This window comes from Dendropsophus ebraccatus, chromosome 3 (genome assembly GCF_027789765.1).
Source record: "Dendropsophus ebraccatus isolate aDenEbr1 chromosome 3, aDenEbr1.pat, whole genome shotgun sequence".
Taxonomy (NCBI): domain Eukaryota; kingdom Metazoa; phylum Chordata; class Amphibia; order Anura; family Hylidae; genus Dendropsophus; species Dendropsophus ebraccatus.
This window is the reverse complement of record NC_091456.1, coordinates 75,772,812-75,797,761: the sequence shown is the minus strand read 5'-3', so window position 1 is coordinate 75,797,761 and position 24,950 is coordinate 75,772,812. Positions and strand designations below refer to the sequence as shown.

The window sequence follows — 24,950 nt, the reverse complement described above, 5'->3', positions numbered from 1 at the left end:
TTATGATGCAACCACTTGTTGAAACATCTAGGGGGAGATTTATCAAACATGGTGTAAAGTTAAACTGGCCCAGTTGCCCCTAGCAACCAATCAGATTCCACCTTTCATTTTACAAAGAGTCTGTGAGGAATGAAAGGTGTAATATGATTGGTTGCCAGGGGCAACTGAGCCAGTTTCGCTTTACTCCATGTTTGATAAATCTCCCTACTAGTCTCTACAGAGGTAGTCTCCATGTTACAGTGCTAATAATATTACCAAAAGTAAAACACTACAGTCTACTGCAATGGAACATTCTACTGGAAATGGATATTGATGAGTCATATAACTGCTTTTTGGGTTCACAAAGAAATTGAAGAGAATATAAGACTTAAAAAAAAATCAAACCTAAGTAAAAAGACTGGGAGCATACACTATAATCTGTGCAGAACTGCACAAACCAGGGATTTTTAAAGAAAGGCTAACCAATAGGAACTCTAGTCTATACAATCCAGGCTGCCATTCATGATAGCTGATCCAGTACAATGGGTTGCTACCTCAAACAATTATTAGCCAGAGGGCAGCAGAATAGCAGGAACACTTTTGCAATAATAATTATAGCTATTAAATAACTTTTTTCCTAACCATATCACCTTCTTGCAGTTTTAAGCTATGTTCACACAATGTAAATGAACTGGAAAACTATGGCCATAGTTTTCAGCATGCATTTATTTACATTGGTTTTAATAGAACGACGGCCATTGTTGTGCTCACTAGGTAGCACACAACAGCCGTCGTTCTACGGCACTGTACATATAAATGCCATGTCAATTATTTGCGGCCACTGTTTAGAAACAACATCTGCAAGTAATTGACAGTTCACACACTGTGTGGCTGTCATGCCGTCCATAGAAGTCAACGGTTATTTGGCTTTCAGACACACCCATAGGGCCAGCAGTTTACAATGGGCTTTAAATAATGTTCCTTCAGCCGATAAGGCAGTATCGGACGGAGGAACGGGTTAAACAGTGGCCGCTGTTTGACACTTTAAACACAGTCTGTGTCAAACAACAGCTGCTGTTTAACAGCGTCTGAACATAGTCTTATTTTATCTATTTTCACACGCAGAGGAGCAGTTTGCACTTCTTGCTTATCAAATGTAATAGTAAATTAGCCCATTCTGGAATGGCTTTGTTGTCCAGTCTGCTCTATGATCTGACTACAGCTTGCTTTATCACCACCAAAAGGTCTCCATATATTATTAAGAGGATCCAACTTATCAGTCTGAATGAAATTCTGATCTGTGGGGGTCAATCTGCAGGGTACAGGGTTGCCCAATTGGCAGGAGTGCCTGGTAACTTTCTATATCCAGCATTTCAAAATTCTATTAGATGTTTTCATATTTACAAAATTCCTTAGTATTGTGGTCTACAAAAATTATTGTTTGTGGCTTTTCTGCAATTTTTTAAAAAGGCTGTTTTTAAAACACCTTGTGAAACCTGAATACGTATCTACTATATGTAAAAAAATATGTAAAACTGCTGTAGTAAGAGCCTGGTTGGGTAGCCATACCCTTATATCGGCAATTTAGGCTGCGTTTACATACACAGATTTATCTGACAGATTTTTTTATGCCAAAGACGGAAATGGATATGAAAAGAGGAGACATCTCAGTCTTCCCTTTATGACCTGTTCGTTGTTTATAGTCTGTTTCTGGCTTTGGCTTCAAAAATCTGTCAGTTAAATCTGTGTGTAAATGCAGCCTAACTGGGTTCACACTATGTATATTTGAGGCTGTATTTGTGAGGCTGTATAGCAACCAAAACCAGGAGTGGATTGAAAACACAGAAAGGCTATGTTCACATAATGTTGTAATTGAGTGGATGGCCGTCATTTAATGGCAAATTTTTGCTGTTATTTTAAAACAACGGCTGTTATATTGAAATAATGGCAGTTATTTACCGTTATATGGCGGCCATCCACTCAATTTCAACATTGTGTGAACAGAGCCTTTCTGGGTTTTCAATCCACTCCTGGTTTTGGTTGCTATGAGGACCTGACATGAGGACCAAATACAGCCTGAAATATACATAGTGTGAACCCAGCCTAAGGGTGGGTTCACACTACAGAATTCTCACTGATAAAGTCTGCGGAATTCCGCCGGCTGTATGCGCTCACGGACGCGCGCCTTTCCGCCGGCTCCATGGACACCATTCTATGGGCCGGCCGATAACGCATTCCGCCGAAAAAAATTGATATGTCAGTTCTTTCGGCGGAATGCAGAATCAGCCGACCCATAGAATACAGCTGGCGGAATTCCGCAGAGTTTATCCGCAAAAATTCCTCAATGTGAACCCACCCTTACTCAGATGTTCTCTTAATGGTTAACGAAGAATTACATTCATTGTACTTAGAATGGGATAAAAAAAAAAATACCTGTACTCCACTCCCTCTGATCCTCAACTGATGGCAGTCCTCAGTTCCCACCTTCACCACACACAGGAAATGCCTGATGAGCCATCCACTGGTCAGATGACTGGCAGAGTCCCCCTTTTCTGTCTGACCAAAGACAACAAGGAAATGCTGAGACGGTGAGAACTGCACTGTTTGGGGGATCAGCAGGAGATATGGACAAAAAAAAAAATTCCCACCATGAATAAGATTAAAATATTTCTAAACCAACTTTTATTCTGTATTTAGGCCCAGTTATTGACAAGCTATGTATTTAATTTCTTTTTGTCTTGTCTTAACTCTATCCAACAGGAGGAACTGGTGTTCTCTGGTGGATGTATGCAGAACACCGGAAATCTCTCAGTGAAGATCTCCCACCAGATCAGCTTCAGGTTTCCAAAGACAACCAACAAGCCTTGCTCATATATGCCATTGCTGCAACAGTCTTCACAGTAAGCCTTCAACTTTGTGTTTTTGACTGTGTATGAAACTGGGTCATTCCTTTCTCACTTCTCTGCGTTGTTATTATTAGCAGCACAATGGCAGCTTACAGGTGACTGGTGAATGTGAAAATACGCAAAGTCTGTGAAGGCATTTCTTCATCTACTTTTTACTTTAGTGTATTATAACAGCCTTCTGCACTGTAGGTACTTTAGTGGACTTCATTTGATGTACTTACAAATTTGCATTGAGTGGGTAACTTCATGATTCAGAATTATTGAATGAATGTCCTGTGCTCTGACAGCCTGATTCACTTATAGGCGACACACAGTATTTAAATATGGGGAAGAGTATAAGCAGACTTGAATTACTTCCAGGCTTTTATTTTCTTACAATAACCCTAAATATTTTACCCAAATAAAGTTGCTGTGCTGTAACAGTGATTGTTACAATACAGCGATTATAACACTACTTGTACTAACATTGAAGAAGGTAGGTGTGTGAACAGGTAAAAAAAGGGGTGGAAATAATGAGCATGTTTATTATTTTAATGTCTGTGCTTAATTACAGCATACTCTGTGTGCATTCCCAGTCATTTTCCCATTGACTTTAATGGCACACATTATTGAATTGTAAATATGGCAGTGTTTGTTTTTTTACTTTGTGTGAACATAGCAATAAAAGTGAGAATCATATATAATTTCTGCAGACAATAACCTTTTACAGTCCTGGTCTTGATGTTTTATGAATATTGCTATAGACCTTCTTCATTTGAACCTCTAGTTCGTGATGCTTCTGATCAGGTTCTATTCACCTTCCACAGACCTTTTCTTGCCCTTGAAGTTTATAGGCAATGTGGGTGCTGCCAGAAGGAGGGTGAGATGAGGAGAGGTGCCATCTCTGCCATCCTTGATGAAAACATTATTGTTTAATGATTTCCAGCTGTGCTAGGATTGAGGTTAACTTTAACAAGAACATAAATTCTTCATTGGGCTCGGTTTATTTAGTTTTTGTTGTTGTTTTTTTTAACCTTCAAACACCTAACAGCAAATAATAGGAAGGCTTGTGTAAGCCTGCCTCCTATCCTTCACCTCTGACTCCCTATTCATTTTATTGTATTGTGTGTCTTATTTCATGGGGGCAATAAATAGTGTGTTGCCCAGATTACGGTTAAGAATACCATCTACGTTCTTAACTTTCCCAGTCAAGTTTTAGTACCTGTATTTTATATGACTTTTATTTATTATTTTTTTTGGCCTATTGCAGGTAATCCTGTTGCTCATCATGTTGATCATGAGGAAACGCGTTGGCCTAACCATTGCCCTATTTAATGTGGCTGGAAAGGTTTTCATCCATTTACCACTGTTAGTCTTCCAACCCTTCTGGACTTTCTTTGCTCTTCTCCTTTTCTGGGTCTACTGGGTCATGATCTTGCTTTTTCTGGGAACTGCAGGTAAGGCCTGAAATCCCAGTTCAAGTTTGTTAGCTGTTTATGATTGCAAAATACATTATTGCTTAATGTTTCTTTGATTTGAGACAAATGTGCTAAATTTTCCATTACCTTGCACATGGGAGAGCTGGAATCTGTATGGAGTCAGATGTAGGCACACTCTTTCTGTATAGGGCTCCATATAGTTATTTTTAGTGTTGAGTGAACCTGTCAAAATGTTTAGGCTCGGCATTTGATTCAGGTGGCTGCAGAAGATAGATGCCGCCCTAGGGCTGCCAGGAAAACATAGATACAGACTGTGTGTGTCTGAAGCCGAGGGAAATTAAACGCTGAGTGTTTGGGTTCGGATAACGTTGTGCCGAACATTTTGAAAGGTTCACTCAACACTAGTTAAGCACACACTAACATGCACAGGTACAATATGACATTTTAGATTTATTTGTATACTGTATGTATTAATATGTATGAGACTGTTATCTAAGTGTAAAGCTGCCTATACAGGTATCTATGGTGCTTGCACAGGTGTTAATATGACCTCTGGTAACATCAATGCAATTATCTCAACAATAGCACAGTAAATTCATAATATTTCATCGTTTATATGTCTGGTTACTGTAAAGTTAATGTGTTTTTATAGTCCATGTTATTGACCATGTAATGAAACTTCTCTTCAGGTGATCCATTCACTAATGAACAAGGATTTGTTGAGTTCAAGATCAATGGTCCTTTGCAATACATGTGGTGGTATCATTTAGTTGGGCTCATATGGATAAGTGAATTCATTTTAGCCTGCCAACAGATGACAATTGCAGGAGCGGTAGTCACCTATTATTTTACAAGGTAATATGTTTATAGACTATGTGCGTAAATGAGCATGGAGAAAGGGGTTATAGTAATCCTTTAAAGGGAATCTTTCAGCTCCTGGCCCTACCACTGGTGCTGACAGTGTCCTGAAGCTGGCAGTCCCCTAGAGAGCATGTTACCTTTTGGTAATTTGTCTGTGGAGTGGATTATGCACAATCTCAAGTCTTCTACTGTAAAGAAGAGTCTATGATGAGTTGTGGCTCAGTGTGTGTGCTTCACTCTAGCTATCCTCACCACTGCTTTCTCCTCCCTCTTCTCCATGAATAATCAATGCCATATATCTGCAGATATGCCAGATATACAGTGGTACCTTGGTTTAAGAGTAACTTGGTTTAAGAGCGTTTTGGTTTAAAAGCTCACAGTTTTTCAAAATTGTGACTTGGTTTAAGAGCATTGCTTTGGTTTAAGAGCTCCCTGTACTGGGTGGGAGCGCAAGTGGGGGAGGGACATGGTCTGCATAGCGGGGTCTACAGCCCTGTATTCTGACCCAGGAAGCCTCCCTCACCTTCCATATCATAGCAGATCAACTTCAGGCTGGGGCTTGCATCAGGGGACAGGACTCTGGAGGTAACCTCTCCATAGCTGTAACCCCGCTCTCCCCGGACAGTGAGTGCTGCTATACTGTGCCCACATCTGCCCTGCTCATTCCGTCATGCTCCCTGCAGTCTCGTCAGTCCTTGTGTGCCCCATCCTCTCCATTACTGTACAATAATTTATAATATCATATATTCTGCTGTTTCTGAATGTTTGTTTCATTTGTTTTACATGTTATTCAGAATAATAAATAATTATTTTTGGGGTGTGGAACCAATTGTTTGCATTTAAATGATTTCTTATGGGAAAATTTGCTTTGGTTTAAGAGTGGATTTGGATTACAAGCACGGTCCCGGAACAAATTATGCTTGTAATCCAAGGCACCACTGTAGTTAAATCTCCTAGCCTTTGTTGGACTTGTGGTCTAGGCATAAATCATCTGTCTAACAACCAGCAACAGTTTTTTTTCTTTGGTTCGAATGCCCTGATGAAAATAAAATATACTTTTTTTTCTCATAATTGTTAAAAAAAATAGAGAATTCTTTGCACTTTTAAATATGATACAATAATGAGAAAAAAGAAATAACTATATTTCATCATTTTTAAAAGTGCAAAGAATTCCCAATCAGGTCCTAATTATTTTTTTTAATACAATTAAAGCGACTCTGTACCCACAATCTGACCTCCCCAAACCACTTGTACCTTCAGATAGCTGCTTTTAATCCAAGATTTGTCCTGTGGTCCGTTCGGCAGGTGATGCAGTTATTGTCCTAAAAAACAACTGTTAAACTGGCAGCCCCAAGCCCTTTGGCTGAATTAGGCTAGCACAACATCTCCGTCCCTCCTCCCCACCCTCTTCACCATTTTTCATTATCCTCTGCAGTGAAAACTACACAGCTGCTTAACAATCCAGCCCATGTGCTGTCCACTCACAGCTGATGAATAGGAGGCAATCTGCCTGGGGCATTCCTAATGATGAGGAGGGACAGAGAGGTTGTGCCAGCCTAATGCATACACAATATAAGCTAAGGCCAAAGGGCACGGGGCTTCCAGTTTAAACGTTGTTTTTTATGACATAAAATGACATTTATGACATCTTTTTGACAGATCTTGGTTTAAAAGCAGCTATCCGAAGGTACAAGTGGTTTGGGGGGGTCAGATTGGTGGGTACAGAGTCACTTTAAAGAGGAGATCAGGGGGTTCGAACCAAAGAAAACAAACTGGTCTCTAGACAGGTGATTTACCCATAGACCACAGCTCCAACACAGGCTAGGATATGCAACTCATTGCAGACCAGTCCTCTGTTGGCAGATACTGGCTGACAGCTGAGCGAGATGACCAGGCAGCATTGATTATTCATGAAAAGGGAGGAGAAAACAGTGGTTAGGTGTGCTAGTGGTTGGCACAAACACTGAGCCAAAACTCCTTTTTTGACTCTTTATTACAGTAGGAAACCTGAGATTGTGCATAATCCAGTGCACGAACCAATTACCGTTACCAAAAGGTACCATGATCACTAGGAGACTGCCAACTACAGCACACTGTCTCAGCATCTCTGGTAGGGCCCAGGTGCTGACAGATTTCCTTTTAAAGTGAATGTACCAGCAGGTACATCGCTTTAAGATTTTAACATCAATATATTAAACTGCTGCCCGGTTTCCGGGCACGGCGCTGGTCACCATCCCGGCCTGTGATGGAGCTGCATCACAGAGGGGAGGGTTTCTCCTCCCACCGGGGGTGGGCCGGCCTGCCTCCAGTGCTTCACGCCAGGCCGGTGACAGGGAATAGACCGGCGCCATGCGTCTATTGATGTTAAAATCTTAACGTGATGTAACTGCTGGTACATTTGCTTTAAGTAAAGAAGGAAATGTATGTAACTGTGTTTCCTACAGTAATCGAAGGGGGGGGGGGGGGGGGTTATTGGAAAAGCATTGTTTCCCCGCCCAGCATGATGTTGATACAAATGTTTGAATTTCCCCAGCACTGTAGTAACAGAGTCACGGAGATTCAAACTGTTTTCCCGCTGCCGGCATAATGTTGATACGTCATGCCGGGCGGGGAAACAATCAGTCATTCAGAACGTCATCTGCAGGAAATAAGGGCATGTGAGCATGGTTTCTTTATTTTTTTTAATACTTCAATAACCTGTGGCACATGTGGGATATGTAATTTTATAAACTTGTAATCTGTCTGCAGAAACAAGCGGGACCTACCATTTACGCCTATTCTGGCTTCAGTAAATAGACTGATTCGTTACCATCTGGGAACAGTAGCCAAAGGAGCCTTTATTATAACTCTTGTGAAAATCCCACGCATGATCCTCATGTACATTCATAGCCAACTCAAGGGAAAGGTAAAGATTAGAGCTGGTGTATTTATCTTTGCTTTTCAAGGGAGGCCTGGATGCTTTTCTTGAACAACATAATATTACAAGTTATGGGCATTAGATTTCCGGTGATACGTTGATCCAGGGATTATTCTGATTGCCATTGGAGTCAGGAAGGAATTTTCTCCCTTTGATGGGGCAATTGTCATCTGCCTCATAGGGGTTTTTGCCTTCCCCTGGATTAACACAGTAGGGTTTCTTTAGCTTCAACCTTAACTATGTTACTGTGTTACAACTGTGTTTATTGCATTTTGTCAACATTGCTTTAACTGTCTGCATAGAAGTTGTTATATTTTACAGTTGAAGTGGTTAATATTAGCATTAACAACATGTATACCATGCATTTTAACAAAAGTTAAAGGGGAACTATCAGCAGGTTAGATAAATCCAACCTGCTGATAGTCCCCTATTGCACATGGGGCACTGAGGAGGAAAGTATGTCTCTTACCTTTCTCCTTGGCGCCGTTCCCATGCTAATAGCAGTGTTATCCTCGGTCCGGAGCACTTTTAGGAGCACTGCCTTGCCCACAGAGCGCCAATCTGGCCCACAACAAAATATGGGTTCATGCCTCCCTGTGTCCTAGAATCTATCTCTAAAAAGTACGGTGCTTTTATACAAACAAGAGGAGACAAATTATAATTCAAATTTACAACCTTTAAATTCTGAACATTCTCTGCCTTTAAAGGGAACCTGTCACTGAGGACGCAGGCACAGAGCCCACCCGACCCCCCGGTGCAGCCCCCAGATACTTTCCGACGGGTCCTGATCCTGGAGCCGGTCCCGGGACGAAGATATCAGTGCCCCGAAGCCGTGCGCTCCAGTCATTCTCTATGGGCGTCGGACCTATCTTAGCAGTGCACGCACGGCTTTGGGCGCTGATATCTTCGTCCCGGGACCGGCTCCAGGAAAGGGACTCGTCGGAAAGGGTAAGTATCCGGGGGCTGCACTGGGGATTGGGCAGGCTCTGTGCCCGTGTCCTCGGTGACAGGTTGCCTTTAAGACTCTGTTATATAGACCAACTATATGTCAAATTAGTCATATATTGACCTTTCTAATAGGTAGAGTGATCTGGCAACATACAAAAAAAAGTCTGCATGTTAAATGATCGCTCAATTCTGACATATCAAAATAATTGGCTGACAGCTGCCTATCTATCCATGTATTGAAGCAATGGTTTGTGCAGCCCTGGCCCGCATGATCATTAAAGCGTACCTGCTATAATGTACGCTGACTTGACTGGCGTAAAATTCATTCTGCCGCCAAGGCCCATTTTGATCCAGTAGGTCTCAGATTGCACTTGGTCTCAGTCCTGACACCTACTGCAATGACTAGTTATAAGTGGGTGAAAAGCTTAACTCCCTGGCTAGCTGCAAGGTTTGACTCATTTGCTCCATGAGTGAGGTGGCTGAATGGGAAGTGTAGTGCTGTAACGTGTACTTTGCCTGTGTATAACTAGCAATTGCAGTGCATCTGAGGACTAAGGTAGCATTCACATGTTCCGTGTTCTGCACGGAAAACGGACGTAGAATGCATGTAACGGACTCCCCCTCCGGCTGGGCAGCATGTGTAATTGGATGCTGGGAGCGGGGGATCTGTACAGATATGCGTCGTGCTGTAATGGTGCAGCTGTGCGGCGCTGTCATTACAGCCCAGCACATAGGCATACAGTTCCCCCGCTCCCAGCATCTAATTACAGATGCTGCCTGGGCGGAGGGGGAGTCCGTTACATGCATTCCATGTCCGTGTTACATGCAGAATACATGCATGTGGGATAGGGGGTTATTAGGAGAGATCCTCTAAATGTATATTGGATAGAGGATTATTAGGTGAGAGCCTCCAAATGTATGGCTAGTGTTATGGTGTGTTTAAACTGACAGATTTTTGAAGCAAAAGCCAGGAATGGATTTGAAAAGAGGAGGAATCTCAGTATTTCCTTTATAACCTGTTCCTGGCTTTGGCTTCAAAAATCTGTCAGATAATCTGTCTGTGTAAACCCACCCTAAGTGCTTGGTCCAGATTTATGGAGCTGCCTACCAACCAGGTCATTAGGCAAACATGTGACTGGTTAGTAAGGAGAAGTCCAGCGAATTTTCTACATTTCCCCAATATACACTTATTACGGGAAATGCACATAAAGTGCTTTTCCCCTGCACTTATTACTGCATCAAAGCTTCACTTCCTGGATAAGATGGTGATGTCATGACCCGAATCCCAGAGCTGTGCGGGCTGTGGCTGCTGGAGAGTATGATGGCAGAGGGATGCTCAGTGTCCCTCCAGTGCCCTGTGTCCCATAGTGTTCCCCTGCCATCATCCTCTCCAGCAGCCACAGCCCGCACAGCTCTGGGAGTCGGGTCGTGACATCACCATTTTATCCAGGAAGTGAAGCCTTAATGCAGGGAAAAAAGCACTTTATGTGCATTTCCTATAATAAGTGTATATTGGTGATTTGTATAGCTTTTGGGGGGGCAATACAATACTTTCATAAAAATTTTCGCCAGACTTCTCCTTTAATTATTACATAGTTCATTGTCATTTTATTTAACCCACCATACAGTCACTGCTTTCAACTATGGCCACCCACAATGGTAATTCCTAGCCCCTCTAAGTTCAGGTATTTTATTTTGTCCCTAGCTACCTCATAGCTACCTCATATTGTGCTTGTGGAGATCTTTGGTTATTTGAATATATTTTCCTAAAATGCTTCCTACTCCAGCTAGCAGCCTTTACAAGAAGAACCCATATCCCTTAAGAGTTTGTGTCCCCTCAAGAAAAAAAAACTTTTCTGTTACAAGTTCTTTTCTGTCTCAATTTATTTTCCCTAATGTAAGCTTCTCTTTCATAAAAAGCTAGGTGATATACTGTGCAGCATGTTACCAGTCAAAGTGACAAAACAAGCTGGCACTCTGACAACGGGATGAAAAATTAATTTGTCAAAAGTGTAATGTCTAGGGATTTTTTCCATAACCCATTGTAACGTTTTTTTCTTCACTTATTTATAGAGAAAAAGACCACATAAGGGCACCCAGTATGACTGTATCTCAGTGCTCCAAAACTGCAGTTGCAGCTCTGATCTGTAACCTCTTTGCACACACATGATTGTATCAGTAACAACATACATATCTTTTTGTTTTAGGAGAATGCATGTGCTCGCTGTATGTTGAAATCCTGTATCTGCTGCCTCTGGTGTCTAGAAAAGTGCCTCACATATTTAAATCAGGTGAGAACTGTGTCACACCTGACACCTAATAATATACTTTCTTATTTGCAACATATGTCTTGTTTCAAAAACTGATAATAGCTTATAGTTTCAATACCATTAAAGGGTTTGTCCAGGCTTAGAAAAACATGTCCGCTTTCTTCCAGAAACAGCACCTCTCCTGTCCTCAGTTTTGTAGTTTTGTAGTTTTGCAGCTCAGTTCCATTGACATAAATGGGGATGAATTGTAAGACCACAACCTGAGGACAGGGGTGGTGCTGTTTTTGCAAGAAAGAAAACCACTTTGGGGGAGATTTATTAACCCTTTGAGGACCAGGCCCAAAATGACCCAGTGGACCGCGCAAATTTTGATCTTAGTGCTTTCGTTTTTCCCTCCTCCCCTTCTAAGAGCTCTAGCACTCTCAGTTTTCTATCTACAAGCCATGTAAGTGCTTGTTTTTTACAGGAATAGTTGTACTTTGTAATGGCGTCATTCATTTTACCATAACATGTATGATGGAATTCCAAATATATTATTTATGAAGATATAAATAGGTGAAATCGTAAATAAGAATGCAATATGGTAACGTTTGGGGGGTTCCTGTGTCTACGTAATGCACTATATGGTAACAGCGACATGACACTATTATTCTATAGGTCAGTCCGAACACAACCACATGCAGGTTACACAGATTCTCTAATGTTATATATGAATTTTTTTTATGAAATCCTTTTTTTTGGCAATTAAATATTAATAAAATGGGCCTATTGTGACGCTTATAACGGTTTTATTTTTTCACCTACGGGGCTGTATGGGGTGTCATTTTTTCCGCCATGATCTCTAGTTTTTATTAATACCATATTTGTGAAGATCGGACGTTTTGATCACTTTTTATTGATTTTTTTAAATATATAATGTAACATAAAATCGGTAATCTGCGCACTTTTTCCCCTCTTTTCGTGTACGCCGTTTACTGGTCGCAATGACGCTTGTTATATTTAATAGATCGGATAATTACGCACGCTACGGTATATTATATGTTTATCTATTTATTCATTTTTATATGTTTTATTTATATAATGGGAAAGGGGGGTGATTTAGACTTTTATTGGGGGAGGGGTTTTGGGGTAGTGTGTTAGTGTTTTGAACTTTTTTTTTTTTTTTACACTTTTGAAGTCCCTTTGGGGGACTTCTACATACAGTACTTTGATTTCTACACTGATGAATGCTATGCCATAGGCATAGCATTGATCAGTGTTATCGGCGATCTGCTCATTGAGCCTGCCTGTGCAGGCTCAGTGTAGCAGATCGCCGATCGGACCGCACGGAGGCAGGTAAGAGACCTCCGGCAGTCCGTTTCAACGATCGGGACCCCCGCAGTCACACTGCGGGGGTCCCGATCGGTAAGTGACAGGGGACTCCCCCTGTCACTTACACTTAAACGCCGCGATCGTTTAAGGGGTTAATGACACGCGGCAGCGCGATCGCTGCAGCGTGTCATTACCGGTGAGGTCCCGGCTGCTGGTTGCAGCCGGCCCCCACCTGCTATGAAGCGCGCTCCGATCCGGAGCACGCTTCATAGCGGGAAAAACACCCAGGACTTAAGGTTACGTCATGGGTCGTCTGGGGACAGACTTCCATGACGTAACCCTACGTCCAGGGTTGTCTAGGGGTTAAAGGGTGTAAAATTTAGACTGGTGCAAACTGGCCACAGCAACCAATCACAGCTCCTCTTTCTCACCAGAGCTGGAAGCTGAGCTGTGATTGGTTGCTGTGGGCAGTTTGCACCAGTCTAAATTTTACACCCTTTGAAAAATCTCCCCCTTTGTGTCTGTTAATCTAGTACCTTTAGTGCTGTTTTATTGATGGATTATTTAATGAATAAAAAGAAGTTTGCTGTATATCAAGGCTAAGAACACACAGGTCCTCCTGGAAAGCAGTGTAGTGGATATAAAGAACCTTTCATATGTTCATTTTTCCAGATGATTACAGATTCTGTGTTGTCACTTTTATGAATGAACATTTGTGTGAACCTTCTTCTTTGTTAGAATGCATATACAGCTACTGCTATCAACAGCACAAATTTCTGCACTTCTGCAAAAGATGCCCTTGTAATTCTTGTGGAAAATGCTCTGAGGGTCGCTGCCATCAACACAGTGGGAGATTTTGTACTTTTCCTTGGAAAGGTATGCCCAGTAACTGCATGACTTTTTATCTATTTACATTATGAAATATATATATTTCTACTATTTACATGTGTGTTATGCTGTGCATGTGTACACCTACTATATATAGTGTTGATTTGATTTAGGTTTAAAGTAAATCTTAATCTTTCTTACATACTGTACATTGTGTATAAACCTATTCAAAGATGCAGATGCTAAGGGCCCTTCTACACTTCCTGTTGGGAGGCAGCAGACAAGGACCGATCAGCAGCTGATAACAATACTTAATTTAATCAGCCAACAAAAAAGCATTTGCTCGTTTTTCAGCTGATTCACTGGGTGTATTATACTTACGTCATTAGGTCTTTTAATAATTTACAGAACAATTTCCTAATGATCACATATATCCTGTAGGTTGATGCCAGGGAAAAGAGCCTCTTATTACTTTCTCTCTCGCAATTTTCTTTACCCATGCCATCCCCATAAAGGCTGGGGTAACTGTAGTTAGAAGCATGTAGAATGATGCCACAGCACAAATGTGTAGTCCAACTTGCTTTATTCCATGTAAATGGTCACAGATACAGATCAAATGCGAGCATCATTACGCACTAAAAGTGCATCATCACGGCATATCAACATATGCCATGATGCGCTTGTAGCATGAAACAATCATTGCATTTGTATCTGTGACCATATACATGGATAAAGCAAGTTAGACTACACGTTGGGGCCATGGCATCATTCTCCAGCCTTCTTTTTCGCATTGTGTATAATCTCCACACAGAGCAACACAGTCCAGGTGATTATTTGTTTGGAGCCTCCATATAGTTCCCTGTATATGGCCAGATTGTTCCAAGGACTCTTTTATGTTTTATTGTTGGTAATTGTAGTTAGACTAGAGGTGGGGATCAATATACCAACAAATATTGCATTAAAATTATTATAATATCCATAAACAGTATGATCAAAATTCTCCTACCTATCCTCAGCAACTTTTCAGTCTGTATGTTGTACAATACCAAACTGTTTTTTATCAGTATTGTTCCCTGCTGGGTGTTTTTTTTTTTTTTTCCCAAGCCTAGTGTTTTTATTTATTTATTTTTTAATATATAAAAACATCAGCTGGAGTATGGTACTGTATACTGTTATATATAAAATACAATGTTATGTAGAAATGCATGGGTGCTTCATAGTATACCTTATATATGGTATAATTTAAAAGGGTGTTCCGTTTTAGGCTACATTCACACTTTAATTACAGATCTGTTTTTTGCAGACATTATGGATGTTAACTCTGTAGCATCTGCAAATTACAGGCGATCCCATAGACTACAATTGGTGTGTCTGCCGCAGTTATGGTCTGCACTAAAGAATGTCATTTTTTACGGCATAGAGCTGTAAAATTACGGACGTGTGAATAAGACTCAGATTCGCAGTTATGGAGACTGCCGTTTTTGAGCAAAAGCCAGGAGTGGATCCGACAAGTAGGAGACATATAAGTACTTCCTTTATTTTAGTCATGGCCAAAAGTTTTGAGAATGATACAAATATAAATTTTTAATTTTTTGCGCCATGATGTGTTCTTTCTATCGGTACCTTGATTGCGCATATGCGACTTTTTGATCGCTTTTTATTACAATTTTTCTGGATTTGATGTGACCAAAAATGTGCAATTTTGCACTTTGGGATTTTTTTTCGCTTACGCCATTTACTGTGCGAGATCAGGAATGTGATTAATTAATAGTTTGGGCGATTACACACGCGGCGATACCAAACATGTTTATTTATTATTTTTTTTTTATTTATAACATGGGAAAAGGGGGGTGATTCTGACTTTTATTAGGGGAGGGGGCTTTTTATTTATAACAACACTTTTATTTTTTTCTTTTAAACTTATACTAGAAGCCCCCATGGGGGTCTTCTAGTATAAGTACACTGTCCTCTCATACAGGTCTATGCTGCATAGATATGCAGCATAGATCGATGAGATAGGTACATCGATTGTTTCCGGCTGCTGCAGCCAGAAGCAATCGAGTGCCGAGCCGCGATCAGCGCCATTACAGCGCTGACCCCCAGAGGTAACAGATGTGTGGATCGCTCCACCCCACTAGACACCAGAGAACCGCTGCATCAAGTAATCGGATGCAGCTGTCAACTTTGACAGCTGCATCCGCTTACTTAATTAGCGGGCACGGTGATCATGGGCTATGAGCGGCACCCAGGACTGTGGCGGTTCAGAGCGCGGCCACCCTCTGAACACATGGAGGCGGCCCTGGATGTACAGGTACGTCCAGGGTCGCCTAAGGGTTAAAAGGAGGCTGGTGCTTGGCATCATTGTTTCTCTTCTATTAACCATGGTTATCTCTAAAGAAACACGTGCAGTCATCATTGCACTGCACAAAAATGGCCTAACAGGGAAGAGTATAGCAGCTAGAAAGATTGCACTTTAGTCAACAATCTATCGCATCATCAAGAACTTCAAGGAGAGAGGTTCCATTGTTGCCAAAAAGGCTCCAGGGCGCCCAAGAAAGACCAGCAAGCGCCAGGACCGTCTCTTAAAAGTATTTCAGCTGAGGGATCGGGCAGTGCAGAGCTTGCTCAGGAATGGCAGCTGGCAGGTGTGAGTGCATCTGCACACACTGTGAGGCGGAGACTCTTGGAGCAAGGCCTGGTCTCAAGGAGGGCAGCAAAGAAGCCACTTCACTCCAGAAAAAAACATCAGGGACAGACTGATATTCTGCAAAAGGTACAGGGAGTGGACTGCTGAGGACTGGGGTAAAGTCATTTTCTCTGATGAATCCCCTTTCTGATTTTTTTTGGACATCTGGAAAACAGCTTATTCGGAGAAGACGAGGTGAGAGCTACCACCAGTTTTGTTTCATGCCAACTGTAAAGCATCCTGAAACCATTCATGTGTGGAGTTGCTTCTCAGCCAAGGCAATCGGCTCTCTCACAGTCTTGCCTAAAAACACAGCCATAAATAAAGAATGGTACCAGAATGTCCTCCAAGAGCAACTTCTCCCAACCGTCCTAGAGCAGTTTGGCATTCAACAATGCCTTTTCCAGCACCTTGCCATAAAGGAAAGGTGATAACTAAATGGCTCAAGGAACAAAACATAGAGATTTTGGGTCCATGGCCTGGAAACTCCCCAGATCTTAATCCCATTGAGAACTTGTGGTCAATTATCAAGAGACGGGTGGACAAACAAAAACCAACAAATTCTGACAAAATGCAAGCATTGATTGTGCAAGAATTGACTGCTATCAGTCAGGATTTGGTCCAGAAGCTAATTGAGAGCATGCCAGGGAGAATTGCAGAGGTCCTGAAGAAGAATGGTCCACACTGCAAATATTGACTTGCTGCATTAACTCATTTTAAGTGTCAATATAAGCTTTTGTTACTCATAATATGATTGCAATTTTATTTCTGTATGTGATAAAAACATCTGACAAACACACATAAAAACCAGAGGGCAGCAGATCATGTGAAAATATAATATTTGTTTCATTCTCAAAACTTTTGGCCATGACTGTACACATTACTTTGAATCCACTTGTGATTTTGGCTCAAAAACTGCCATGTGTGAAACCAGCATTAGAACCACTTATCCCCTATACACAGGATAAGTGTAACATCAAAGGAGGTCCGGTCCCATGTGATCGTAAAAACCTTGTTATGAATGGAGCGTGTGTTGCACATGCACCCTACTGCGGTTTTTATTTTCCACAAAGCTGCCTGAGATAGCAGAGTACAACACTCATCTACCTTTGACAGCTCCCATTAAAAACAATGAATCGACTTGTAGCTCCCTTTATAACAGACTGGGCTTTAGGAACACTGCGTTCCAGCAGTTGGACCCCCACAACGTATCAGTGTAGGCAAGTGATCATGTTACCTAAAACACAACGTGCTATGTCTGGACTGGCTGTCAGTCTGAAGAAAAATCTATTTTCTCATTGAGCACATAATTAAAGACACAAATGTCACTTCCAGCTGTGAACGTCTGAAATCTCCATCAAAGCTTCCTGCTGCACAGTGATGCCATTAGCAGTAGCGCGTATCTATGAGGACAGATAATTCCATACACTTATCCTGAGTGTGAGGAATGACCTCTAGATGAGTTCACCCATCCTTCAAACTGATGGCAGCGTTTGTCATTTGTCTCCAGGCACTTGATGCTGCATCGTTCTATTTGTCATAAAGTGCCTGTCTGAAAGAACTGGGCCTGTAATTTGTGGGATCGTGCAGTCTTTTTAACCTGAAATGCTAGCAGCTTGTTCTGTTGTGCAGTGGCACATCGTAATGTACATCAATTAGATGGGTAAAAGATTACACGCTTACGCATATAAATAATCTCTGTTTAACAGGGGAAAAAAAAGTCTTTTTAAAGACAAATACTAAAAATTCATTTTTTTTTCCTGATTTTGTAATTTTTTATGTACATTACTATGCGGACGACCGTATTGCTTTAGCGCAACATCTAGAGAGATGCTTTATAGCAGCCCCCCATAGACTTGTATGAAAGTGTTTTGTAGGCAAGCTCTTTGGCCTGTACAGGGGTCAGTGTGTAGGGAAGTGGGTGATCTTGGAGCATCACCTATTGTGAATGGCCTGATCTTGTCTTATCTATATGCGGGTGTTTGTTAACTATCATTAAAATTATGCTTGGGATAATAGTAAGATCACTGCTGAAAAATTTTCTCTGTATTTTTTTCGAATGATACATGCACACGTACATAATCCATGGTGGATTTTACGGTGTCAGGTTGCGTTCACTCTACGTATATTTCAGTCAGTATATTTCAGTCAGTATTGCAACCAAAACCAGGAGTGGATTAAAAACACAGAAAGGATCTGTTCACACAATGTTGAAATTGAGTGGATGGCCGCCATATAACAGTAAATAACTGCCATTATTTCAATATAACAGCCGTTGTTTTAAAATAACAGCAAATATTTGCCATTAAATGGCGGCCATCCACTCAATTTCAACATTGTGTGAACAGATCCTTTCTGTGTTTTTAATCCACTCCTGGTTTTGGTTGCAATATGAGGACCACAATACTGACTGAAATATACGTAGTGTGAACCCAGCCTTAGGGTGTTTACACAGACAGATTTTCCAGTGCAATTATTGAAGCCATAGCCAGGAACAGTCTATAAACAGGGAACAGATCATAAAGGAAAGACTGAGATTTCTCCTTTTCAAATCCATTCCTGGCTTTGTTTTTACCAAATACTTAAAAAAAAACTGTATGTGTGAACCCACCATTACCCAGTGATATCATTAGGTCTGCAGCAAATCTGGTCGCTGATGGAATTGCTTCTATTAGCCACAATGCCACACACAGCATATTGTTTAGAAGAGGCTCCTGTATATTTGTACATTTTTAGTTTTAGGATGTTCATTAATTACAACAAAAACAATAAATTTCACAGCTTAAAGGAGAAGTCCGGCGAAAATTATTTTTTTATATGTTATTACTTATGGAAAGTTATACAATTTTCTAATGTACATTAATTATGGGAAATGCTCATATACTGCTATTTCCCTTAATTTAGTGTATCAGGAAGTGTTAGAATTATCTCTGAAGCAGTGACGTCACGACCAACGGTGTAATTCCTATGGAGTGTCCAGCAGGGGGCGCTCTATATATAGAAGTCAATGAGTACCATTGACTTCTATATATAGTGCGCCCCTGCTGGACACTCCATAGGAATTACAGTGTATGTAATGTAATGTAATGTAATGCACTGTACTGTTGTGACTTTATGAATACATTTATGGAATACTTTGGGGAGCAAGTGTCCTTGCTCCCCAAAGTATCCCATAAATGTATTCAATGAATACATTTGCAGGGCACCGAGCAGGGAGGGAGAGAGGTGCCATCTACCTCCCCCCCCCTTGCTCGGTGCTGGGAACATATACAAAGCACTACTCCCCCATTATCTGCAGATAATGGGGGAGTAGTACCTGTGCTATCCCTATCACCGCCCGCGCCGCCGCCGCCGGCGCCGCTCACACGGGCTGCTATTCATGCCCCCCGCCGCTCTCCCTCCTCCTCCTCCCGGCATCAAACTTACGATCGCGCCGCTGATTCCCCGCCGCCCGCGCCGCTCCTAACTACCCGCCCGCCCCGTTCCTGGCCGCCGCTCTCTGCTCATGCCGGCCGCGTCAGCCCACCCCCACCCCGGCCGGGAGCACGGCGCTTCCTGGTGTCCCCGGCCGGGGTGGGGGCGGGCTGACGCGGCCGGCATGAGCAGAGAGCGGCGGCCAGGAACGGGGCTAGCGAGCGAGCGGGCGGGTAGTTAGGAGCGGCGCGGGCGGCGGGGAAAGAGCGGCGCGATCGTAAGTTTGATGCCGGGAGGAGGAGGAGGGAGAGCGGCGGGGGGCATGAATAGCAGCCCGTGTGAGCGGCGCCGGCGGCGGCGGCGCGGGCGGTGATAGGGATAGCACAGGTACTACTCCCCCATTATCTGCAGATAATGGGGGAGTAGTGCTTTGTATATGTTCCCAGCACCGAGCAAGGGGGGGGGAGGTAGATGGCACCTCTCTCCCTCCCTGCTCGGTGCCCTGCAAATGTATTCATTGAATACATTTATGGGATACTTTGGGGAGCAAGGACACTTGCTCCCCAAAGTATTCCATAAATGTATTCATAAAGTCACAACAGTACAGTGCATTACATTACATTACATTACATACACTGTAATTCCTATGGAGTGTCCAGCAGGGGCGCACTATATATAGAAGTCAATGGTACTCATTGACTTCTATATATAGAGCGCCCCCTGCTGGACACTCCATAGGAATTACACCGTTGGTCGTGACGTCACTGCTTCAGAGATAATTCTAACACTTCCTGATACACTAAATTAAGGGAAATAGCAGTATATGAGCATTTCCCATAATTAATGTACATTAGAAAATTGTATAACTTTCCATAAGTAATAACATATAAAAAAATAATTTTCGCCGGACTTCTCCTTTAATAAATGGATCAAAAATGAATGGGTAATGTAATTCCAGTCACAGCCATGTAACATCTAAGTGCCACAATCAGTGCTGACCACAGACATCTAATGATTAGACAGGGGAAGGAACTCTGTCAGCCCATCGCCCAAACATTTACCCCTTGCCGGTGACACTTAAAGCTTTTTCCTAGTAACAACTGTCTTCTTATGTTAGAAAATATACAAGACAAAAGTGCTCTCACTTACAACTGTGTAAAATCCTTAAATATCAAAATAGCAAATACAGACAGCTCAATGTCCCAGAAGTGGATTTTAGTCCTGTGATGCTAAAATTATATAGTCATTTAACCTTCATGGAAATAGTGTAACCCCGCCACCTCCTTGCTGCAGGAGACAGATTCTATAGAAAGTCTACAGATGCCAGTCTGGAGACAGCGGGGTGAACAAGCACTTAGCTGGGAACAGTGGGGGTCTCCGCACCTATTGGCCGACCGATCAGAACTTTGACGTGTCAGAACATTTTTAAAATTCTTTTTATGCACTTTATAAGGATGCACCAAGCACACTACCAGACTACTAGTAAAATAGGAAAAATTCTGCACACTTTGGCACATCCAGCAATAGCTATGCCTGATCAATAGACTCGGGTGCATCTCCTGAAAAGGCCTTGTGACAAAAGCTGCTTCTGTGATACACAATGTTGTCGTCTTCCAAGAATGAAACCTAAGAAAGGCATTTTAGGTTGTTTTTCTTTCCATGGTGTATGAATCACAAATGATCAGTAAAGCAGTCTGCCATGAACTGACACCGACATTAGTCAACTGGTCCACTGTTCCATTCTTAAGGAGCCAGCTGATAAATGCTGTAGCCTCAGTAGTAAATCAATGTTGCATTGGCCAAGTGTGTATTTCCGTATCCCTTGTGATCCTAAGTGTTCACTTTCAGGACACCGCCGCCGTGACATACACTAATTGAAGCAAATCTGTCATTTGTAGCTGCTGATTCCGTATTTGTGCCCTTTGCCGATGACTTAAAATAAGTCTTTATGTATTGCAAAGGTCACTAAAACACCATCTGAGTGGCAATATTATATGCTAAATAAAGTATTGTTTATATATTTTTTAAATTCCTTTGCCTTTAGTTTTAAATGTAGTTATGAGGTGAAACATTTGTGGCACAAAACATTGCTAATATTACTCATCATGATTTTTGTTCGGTCTCCTGGTGTAACCATGGTTGCATTGTCCTTGTTCTCAATGACCACTATCAAAGATTTGTTCTTACAACTACTAGAGATGAGTGAACTTAGTTAAAGGGGTGCCCCAGCGTGGGGGCACTTTTTTGGGGGGATTGGGGAGGAGGTGGCTGAAATAAAAGAAGTCCACTTACCTCCCCGGTTCCAGCGGCGGGTCCCGCATCACTGCGCTTCGGTGCCCGGTTCCCGGCCACTTCCGGGTGTCTGACGGGATCCGTTTGAAGTCCGCTCGGATCCCGCCTCCTTCACTGAGTGGCTGAGCGGCCCTGAGACGTAGCGTCTCGGGCGGCGTCAGACACCCGAAAGCGGCCGGGGACCGGAGCGCCGAGATGCGGGACCCGCCGCTGAAACCGGGGAGGTAAGTGGACATCTTTTATTTCAGCCACCTCCTCCCCGGTCCCCCCAAAAAAGTGCCCCCACGCTGGAGCACCCCTTTAATACGGACTCAAACTCTCAGCATTTGAAGTTGAAGTTGGATGCAGCCCTGGGTACAGCCATGGTTTTTATATTTGCATGGACTTCCACCACAGATGGTGAGGCCCCAGCATGCTCTTAGTCAGTCTGGTGAAGCCCAGGTATCACTTTGGTCTGTTGGCTGAGGCTTCAGTAGAAAGCGTGAGAAGCTCTGGTTCACCCAATAAATACTTTGCATTAATGAGTCAATGAAAGACTAAATTATGATTTTGAATATAAAATATACTTGCCATGTGGATTATCTAGCTACTGATGTTTCTCCTTTTTTTTTCTCTTTTCTTGCTGTAGATTTTAATTATGTGTGCCACTGGCCTGGCAGGCATCATGCTGCTCAACTACCAGAGAGACTACACAGTATGGGTATTGCCACTCATTATTGTCTGCCTATTTGCCTTTCTGGTTGCACACTGCTTCCTCTCCATCTTTGAGATGGTTGTAGACGTCCTCTTCTTGTGTTTTGCTATTGACACAAAATATAATGACGGGAGCCCGGGGAAAGAATTCTTCATGGACAAGGTTCTGATGGTAAGTGTCTTATTCTGTGCAGCACAAGTGGCAATGCATGGATGATTTCAAGGGCTGTCTGATCATTACGGCCTTATTATTATGGCCTTGGCTGCTGCCAAGTTATCTATACAATGATACCACAAGTTACAATGGCCTCAGGGTACACTTTTTACAATTTACAATGGTCTTTCCTGAACCACTGCTTGACATACAATGCTACTGACATTTCCAATCTGCAGTGAATGGCAGGATTATCAAGCTCATCAGAATGGGCTTTTTACTTGTAAACGCCTGTATAACTGCAGAATATGCACTGATTGTTTAGTAACTCTTTTCTACAGTATTATGCAGTAATGTTCTCCTCTTTACCTGTGTGCCAGGATGACCTTTTTTCTGGACACTAGGTGAGGGTGGCATCTATTTTATATATGGTACACATCAGCCCCGATTTCTCAAGCTGGCTGAAACTCATACTGTTTGGTTTTTCCCAAAGCCAGCAATCACAGCTCAGATTTCATATTACCAGAGTTCATTAAAAGGGTTGTGTCACGAAGAAAACTAGGCCTGCACTGATGTATTATGTTAAATGAAACATATTGCTGCTCTGTTTTGGTAACTTGTTGCCCTTGGTTACAGCCTGCCACACATCTACTAGTTTGGGTCACTCATGCTTAGTTCACCTGTAGTCCCATGATCTGTCCCATAAGTACTGGCCGTTGGTTTTCACTTCACATGCAAGCAATGGGGATTGTGGGAAAGTGTCTGCACTACAGGGTCGCAGGACAAATAGAAAACCAGGAAGTGATCAGACGCATAGGGGAGAAAAATGTTAGTGATGTAAGCTTCTTTAGTAGAAACAGGATATTTGTTCTCCTTTACATATGTGGTGCACATCTGATTTTACCTTTGCTTCATGGCACAGCATTTTTAGGAGGCAAACCTGAGCTGGGATTGGTTGCTGTGGAAAAAACTGTGTGAGTTTCAGTCAGCTTGCTAAATCAGGGCCTATGTGTACTGCGGTGTCATTGTGGGCGGGGCTAAGTTGCACCGCAGATGTAAAGTCCTGCCCAGGTGGCCACCAACGATAAAAAGCACTTTTTACTGGACCAAGCACTAAGAAATATATAATAAAGTAAGGTATGAAAACTGCAGAATCTAGGCTTTACAGCTAAGGGCCTCATACAGAAAGGGAGCGACAGTATCACTTTAAAACTGTCATGACAAGAAATCTAGCTTACTAATATAGGGTAATGACTAATAGTACTTCAGCGTACTTTTCTGTGCTTCACCACTGACAGGAAAAGGAAAATCAAGCGACCACTAAATGTGTACTGTCCCCAGCTCCTCCCTCTCTCCTGTGATAACACATCACCCTCTGATGTCACAGGAGGCTTGGCTGGATCTTGTCTGTGAGCTCTAGCCTTCTCCAGCCTACATCACCATCTCTATAAGCAGACAGGAAGTGAAAGAGGCAGGTGGTGCTACCTCACAGATTGTACAATAGTCTGCCAGGGGGGGAGAACTGTGAGGAATAGCTGATGGAAGCAGTGCCTGTTGGGTCTTGTAGTACTGAGCAGTTGTTCAACCAGAAAATGTATTTACTAGAGATGAGCGCAACTCGAGTACTTGAGTCCGATTGTTTAGCATTTGATTACTGGTGGCTGGAGAAGGAGGATTCAGTCCTAGGCAGTCCTGAAAAATATGAATATAGTCTTAGGCTATACCCATGTTTTGCCAGCATGTGGTTGCGGTCATCTCCAGTAACCCCAAAACATGGATTTTGGTACTTTGAGAAATGGGGCAGACAGGTAAGCAAAGCAGCATGTTTAGTTTTAATCTGATTTCTGCATACCCTGTGTATGTGTATGTGTGTGTGTATATATATATATGTATGTATGTATATATATATATATATATATATATAATTTGTTTTTGCGGGATCACTTTATATGACGTCTATTATAGCAGACTAGGGTCCAGTCCTTAGTAGCAACCTAAGATTTTGATTGGGGAAGGGGGAATCAGAGATTTAAAAAAACTGGCACTTTTAGTCTATGTTCACACTATGTATGTGTGCGGCTGTATTTTTTATGCGGCTGGAAATGTGCGGCTGAAACTACGGCCATGGGAAAAAATAGACATGCGGCTGAAAACATACGGTCATTTACTTGGAAATCTGGTTCAACTAAAAATAACAAATAAAATCTTTAGAAAGTGATGCAAACACCTCTGGAATGCATCTGGAAAAGCAGGGAAACAGTTTACATGAATCG

At 42.2% G+C, this 24,950-nt stretch overlaps 1 protein-coding gene across 1 annotated transcript in view; it reads left to right on the top strand.

Annotated features, from left to right (window-relative positions):
- The window catches only part of SLC44A1 (solute carrier family 44 member 1), a 104,776-nt gene that overhangs the window by 71,162 nt on the left and 8,664 nt on the right, over positions 1-24,950 (top strand). The window contains exons 8-14 of the mRNA XM_069962031.1: positions 2,740-2,879; positions 4,135-4,321; positions 4,993-5,158; positions 7,913-8,069; positions 11,237-11,320; positions 13,349-13,486; positions 22,459-22,695. Coding sequence (XP_069818132.1) covers positions 2,740-2,879; positions 4,135-4,321; positions 4,993-5,158; positions 7,913-8,069; positions 11,237-11,320; positions 13,349-13,486; positions 22,459-22,695 — 1,109 coding nt within the window. The remainder of the gene's footprint in view (positions 1-2,739; positions 2,880-4,134; positions 4,322-4,992; positions 5,159-7,912; positions 8,070-11,236; positions 11,321-13,348; positions 13,487-22,458; positions 22,696-24,950) is intronic.